This window comes from Ursus arctos, unplaced genomic scaffold (assembly GCF_023065955.2).
Source record: "Ursus arctos isolate Adak ecotype North America unplaced genomic scaffold, UrsArc2.0 scaffold_22, whole genome shotgun sequence".
Classification (NCBI taxonomy): Eukaryota; Metazoa; Chordata; class Mammalia; order Carnivora; family Ursidae; genus Ursus; species Ursus arctos.
In genome coordinates this window covers 19,180,341-19,187,198 of record NW_026622897.1, presented here as the reverse complement: position 1 = coordinate 19,187,198, position 6,858 = coordinate 19,180,341, and the positions used below count along the sequence as shown (strand labels likewise).

Genomic DNA, 6,858 nt, shown 5'->3' with positions numbered 1-6,858 from the left:
ATGCTAAAAAAATTAATAAGTCAAATTTTATTAAAATTAAAAACTTCTCTGTGAACAACATTAAGAAAAGCCACAGCATGGGAGAAAATATTGGCAAATCCATATCTGATCAAGTACTCGTGTCCACAATATAAAAAGAATTCTAAAACTCAACAATAAGAAAACAAACAATTACTAGAAGGAGACAAATCTGAACAAACATCTTACCAAAAAAGATATGCAGATGGAAAATAAACATTTGAAAAGTTGTTTGACATTTGTTTTTAGGGAATTTTTAATTAAAATAACAATGAGATACCCCTGCAAACCTATACAATGACTAAAATTGAGAAACTGGCAGTACCAAATGCTGACAAAGATGCGGAGCAATAGGAACTTTCATTTATTGCTGTTGGTAAACAACGTGATACAGCTACTTTGGAAAATAGTTTGCTAGTTTCTTGTAAAAGCAAACATAGTCTTCACTCACAATCCAGCAATCATGCTCCTAGATATTTCCCAATTGATTTGAAAATTCATGTCCATACAAAAACCTTCATGTGAATGTTTATAGCACTTTATTTATGATTGCCAAAAAGTAAAGAAGATGTTCTTAAAAAGGTGAATGGATAGGGGTGCTTGGGTGGCTCAGTTGGTTAAGACTCTAACTTTTGGTTTTGGCTCAGGTCATGATCTCGGGGTCATGAGATTGAGCCCCACATTGGGCTCCATGATCAGTGCAGAGTCAGCTTGGGATTCTCTCCCTCTTCTTCTGCCCCTCCCCAGCTCACACTCTCTCTAAAATAAAACAAATAAATAAAATCTTTAAAAGTGAATCGATAAACTTTGGAATATCTGTATGGGGAATATTATTCAGAGATTTTGATCCATCATGCCATGAAAAAACATGTAAGAGTATTGAAGACATATTTCCAAGTGAAAAAGCCATCTGAAAAGGCTACATACTATATGTGTCCAACTGTATGATATTCTGGAAAAGGCAAAACTATAGAGATAGTAAAAAGATCCGTGGTTGTCAGGTTTTTGGAGGGAACAGTGAGGGATGAATAAAAGAAAGATTGGGGATTTTTAGGACAGTGTAACTATTCTGTGTGATACAGTAATGATAGATAAATGATTCATGTATTTCTCAAAATGCATAGAGGATTACAGTACAAAGAATGAAGCTTAATGTATGAAAATCACTTATGAAGTCAGGACAATCCCAGGAAGGAACACAAATAATGGAAAGAGAATCTTAGTGTGTTACAAAATTATGAAACCTCAGTGAAGGAGGTAAGGGAAATAGGTTCTAGAAACGAGTGAATTTGATGAGACTAAAAGCAAAGGAACTGCATATAAGCCCTGTGCTCTAGTTGATAAAGTTGGTTTCTGTGGGGTAATGGGTTAGGAATTCTGATACTGCTGTACATGTACACTGGAATTGAACAATTACATAAATGGATGGTGGAAGTTGGGAGCCAGGTTTCTTGCTGTTGGAGTGGGAATTTACAGATAAGTAGACTTAACAGGAGGCTAGATGATGGATGTGGTAATAGATTAGAGTTGGAGACATTAGTAAGAACTCACATTTAGCCTAATATAGATAAAGATGGTTACATATAGACATACTCATAGATACGTGTATATACAGTTGTTAGTATGCAAACATATTTGTTTGTCTTATCAACTGAAAGGGCCTTAAAGGACTGACACCCCTGTGGCAACAAGCACAACTAGCATTGAGATCTTGGTTTCTCATACCATTCCCTAATAAAAAGAATTTAATACCATTTCCTGGAGAAATGGCTGATTCTATGACCAGGGTAGGTGATAAACAAGATGAGCCTGAAGCATCTTGTAATGCCACAAAGTAAGGAAGTGCTTTAAACACACACACACACACACACACACACACACACACACACAAAATGGGGGTATTTCAAAGGGATGTAGGAGCCAACTGAAAGAGCTCCGTTGAAAAATTTGAGCTGGAAAATTTGTGTCAATAAGGTAGTATTGGATTATAACCCAGTGTATGAAGTAGATATGGTACATTGATATAAATAAATTATTCAATAAACAACTTCTTATTCCTTAAGTGTTGCTACTTATAGTGTAACTCCTTCCTAAAAAGTATAGTATGGAAGTTGGGGTATAGAGAGCATGACTTTACAGTGGAAAAACCTGATCAAGGTCACAATGAACATTCATAAATTCATAAGGATAGTACATATTCTTGATATGTGATGAAAATGGCATTACCTCTGTGACCTGCCTCTCCCAAGCCCTAAACCCAGTGTAGTCATTACAAATCATCAAATTCCAATAGAGGGCCGCCCTATACTATACCTGAGAAGTACTATTCAAAACTGTAAAGTCATCAAAAACAAGGGAATTGTGAGAAACTGTCACAGCCAACAGAGCCTAAAGAGGCATGACAAGTAAGTGTAATATGGGATTCTGGAAAGAAAGATATTCGATAAAAGCCAAATCTAAATGAATTATGGATTTTAATTAATAATAATGTCTCAATATTGGTTCATTTATGGTAATGCATGTACCATATGATTGTAAAATGTTAGTATTAGGGCCAACTGGGTGCAGAGGGATATATGAGAACTCTGTACGATCTTGTCAATTTTTCTGTAAATAGAAAACTTAAAAAAAAATAAGGTCTAAAAATCATTAAAAACATGACACAAGAACATGGGGGATGCAGCATAGCCTGTCCTCAGAAAAAATTTTTAGCTACAAACATTATCTGAAAGATGTTCTCATATTCTTCTTACATCAGGAGGCAAAAATTATCATCGCTAGTGATGGGAGAGTCAAGACTGAGACGTCTGTACAAACAAACCTTGTCAAACCGTATTTTTCTAGTTGCCTCTCCACAATTAGCTATCTTAGCTAAAGCCCCTTTGCTTTGTCACATTTCCACAATTTGCTACTCGTTGTCCAACTTAGCATTGTAAGCATTTGACTCTAAATGGTTTCTTTTGGCCTTCACTTTTCTTGTGAAGACTTCCATGCACATGTAAAAAAATAATTAAAAGGTATGTTTTTTTCCCTATTTGTCTGTCCTAAGTCAGTTCCATTCTTAGACCCAGCTGAAGACCCCAGGAGGGTAGAATAGAAGTGTTACCTCTTCAGGATACAATTTTGGTAATTTTACTACCTATATATGTACCAAGAACTTACAATTAGATTAGTTTTATATATTTAAAAATTTATGTTTTCATATTGTGCCTGACCTTTTGAATTTTTAATTCAAAATCAGGTTTGGTATTTATTCTTGTTCACAGATGCAGTAGTTGTTCATTTGCTTTCATTCTGGGCTGCCAGGGTCTGTGTAGGGAGTATCTGCTCAGATCATCTGGCATTAAGCTGACCCCTTCCCCCCACTTTGATTATTTCTATCCTGTGCCAAAATAGGAATAAAAATCTTGAGTGGTTTAATGACTTCTCATAATAAGCTGACCTTGATTTTGGCAGTTGAAACCTTCCTATACTGATCCAAATCTGACTTTTGATCCGCCTCCATGCTGCAATCCAGAGGAGGGGGGGCGCATTGGGACCTCTCTGAGAGCCTGTGAAAATAAGTGCTCTCTGTGACATTTAGGGAGACGGGAAATTACAGTCTTTTTTTGAGCTCAGTAACTCTTATCTGGATGGTATCTAAGAGTTCAGCAGTGGCCTTTACATGTGTTACTGATGTCTTTTTCTGCCCCACATTCAGGTCTACAAAGAAAAACATTGGTAACTACATAAGCCTTTGCCTGGCTAGAATTCTGTTGTAGTATCCAGTATAAATTCCAGGAAAGATGGGAAAAGGATCCTCATTCATCTGTTCTTCTATTATACGAATATTTATTGAATACTTACTGTCTATGCCAAGCATTGCTCTAAGATGCTATGGGGATAGCACTGAAGAAAATAGACACAATCCATTTGGAGCTTAGATTCAAATGTAAATGGGTACTTGAGTGTATGTTTATATGTGGTGGGAACATACAATAAATAAATGTGTAGTATTTCATATAGTGATAAGTGCTAGAAAGGAACCATTGTGGATGCAGGAAAGATCATCACGTTTTTCTGTTTGGGGATGTACCCCATTTGGTAGGAAATTAAAATGTATGTAAAATGGTATATTTCCAATGGTCAAAGTTATTATCATGAGTTAAGTTGTAAATGTAGACTAGGTAAAAATTGTTTTCCACTGCAAAGCCTAATCTCTGGGGAAAATATAGGTCTTCTGATTTTTAATCAGGTCCCTAGGATTTCCCCACTCATGAAAACCCCATGGGTCATATTAGCAGGTATCTCTTCTGGTACCAGCAGATGATATTTACTACCCCCTCGTCTGAGAGGACACTGGGCAAAACCACCATCAGTAACCATGATGCCTAACTCATGGCTCCTCAGAGTCTGTGGTACTGAGGTTTGTGCTCGGCATCTTCAGTCCAAAACTCACTCCAAACAAAAACAACAACAACAAATCTCTGTTTGGGGTTGTTAATCCTTGAAATTTATCAGAGCCAAGGGCCGGTATTGGAGTTCTGATGCAGAAGGGTGAGTGTTGGGTTTTCTCTGTCCCGCTATTATTTTTCCAAATCTTTTCTATGAGAGCCACAGGCTCCTTGAAATGATACATCTCCTGTCGAGATGGCAGTTGTCTCTGAGGGGGGACTGGTGGGCAGTCAAAGCAGAAGTGCAGCTGAGAGGCTGCAGAGTCAAGAGACAACAGGGTTCCTGAATTTTATCCCTAAGGAAATTGCCTTTTATGACCTTTTGATACACATCTTTAAACAATCTCTCAGCCTTTATACAGTGGAGACAACAAAGGCACACAGCAGGGTGGGTCTGAGTTCATTCTCTCATTCTGGGTCTCAGTCTCAATATGGAGGGATTGGGGGGAGAGAACTGGGTAGTCATTGTAATGTCACCCTTTGTCCTGTTCTCACAGATATGCCTTAGGGAAGAATGGCTGCAGGAAATGACTCTTCAGTGACCGAGTTTATCCTGCTGGGTTTAACACAACAGCCAGAACTCCAGCTGCCTTTCTTCTTCATTTTCTTAGGAATCTATGGGGTCACCGTGATGGGGAATATGGGCTTGATTATTCTGATTGGTCTGAACCCTCACCTGCACACTCCCATGTACTACTTTCTCTTCAACCTTTCCTTCATTGATCTCTGCTACTCATCTGTCATAATCCCTAGAATGCTGATGGGTTTTGTAAAAGAGAACGTCGTCCCTTATGCAGAGTGCATGACGCAGCTCTGTTTTTTCTCCTTCTTTGTTATTGATGAGTGCTGTATTTTGACATCGATGGCCTATGACCGGTATGTGGCCATCTGTAAGCCCCTGCTTTACAAGGCCATCATGTCCCCTCAGGTCTGCCTCATGCTGATGGCGGGAACATATGCGATGGGGTTTGTGGGTGCCATGGCCCACACTGGGTGCATGCTGAGACTGACCTTCTGTGATGGCAACATCATCGATCATTACATGTGTGACATACCTCCTCTCCTTCGGCTCTCCTGCACCAGCACCAACATCAACGAGCTGGTGGTTTTCATCGTGGTGGGCGTCAACGTCATGGTGCCCGGTCTCACCATCTCCATTTCTTACACCTTGATCCTCTCCAACATTTTCCACATCCGTTCTACAGAGGGCAGGTCCAAAGCCTTCAGCACCTGCAGCTCCCACATAATTACTGTTTCTGTCTTCTTTGGGTCATCAGCGTTCATGTATCTTAAGCCTTCTCCTGCTGGGTCTCTGGATCAAGATAAAGTATCCACAGTTTTTTACACCATCGTGGGGCCAGTGATGAATCCTTTTATCTATAGCCTGAGGAACAAAGATGTTAAAATTGCACTGAGTAAGACTTTGAAGAGACGGGTGTTCTCATAAATGGAAACTGTGTTAGTTATAGATGCCAAATCCTAGGAAGGGCATGCAGTGTATGAAGCTATGGGGAGAACAGTAAGAAAACAAAACAGAAAAGCAAATGATGCAAATAATAGGGTAAATTAAGTTAATTATTTCTAAATCATTTCACATAGACAATATAAGGAAGAAGAGGATCACTCCTTTATCTTTTCATAGAAAGTAAAAAGGAGCTCATTTGTCATTCTCCAGCTCATTTTCAGAAGTTATAAAGTTTTAAGTATAAAAAGTTGAATGGTAATAAATCCAGAAATGGTAAAATGTGAGATTTTTTGACTGAGGCACGTCTGGAATTCCTATGAAACTTTGTTATGGATATATGGACTTCGGTGGACTTTAGATTTGGCCATGTATTCATTAAATAAACCTCCATTGAAAGACTATTGCATTTGAGGGACTGAGGGTGGTCTTTTTGAGTACTGTAGGGGCTTTTGTTTCAGGAGATTATTTTTTTTCCCAAAAGGATATAAGAATGGGGATATGTTCCTGTCACTCATCTCTGGTCTCTTTTCACTTTAGTCTCAAGGGAATATGGTAAAGGAAGATTTCCTTCTGGTCCCTGTTCCTAAGGATGAGAAACTGAGATAACCTTTCCTTTCCTCAAATGGGCTTTCAAAGCTCTAATTCATTAGCACTCAGCATTTTCCCTTTATTATTTTCATTATCTCTTTTGTCTCAGGTTTATATGTGACAAATGATATAGTTTACGTAAATTAACAATTAGAAGCACTTACCCTGTGACTGGGCTCTGTTTTTATTTTTTATTTTTTTAATTTTTTATTTATTTTTACTATTATTATTTTTTAAAGATTTTATTTATTTATTTGACAGAGGTAGCGACATCCATCAAGAGAGGGAACACAAGCAGGGGGAGTGGGAGAGGAAGAAGCAGGCTTCCAGCGGAGGAGCCTGATGTGGGACTTG

At 38.4% G+C, this 6,858-nt stretch overlaps 1 protein-coding gene across 1 annotated transcript; it reads left to right on the top strand.

Annotated features, from left to right (window-relative positions):
* Positions 1 to 5,898, top strand: LOC113259754 (olfactory receptor 147-like). Its single transcript, XM_048217280.1, has 2 exons — positions 1 to 19; positions 4,976 to 5,898. Exons 1-2 carry the CDS (start codon positions 1 to 3, stop codon positions 5,896 to 5,898), a joined length of 942 nt encoding a protein of 313 aa, XP_048073237.1.
* The last annotated feature ends 960 nt before the right edge of the window (positions 5,899 to 6,858 follow it).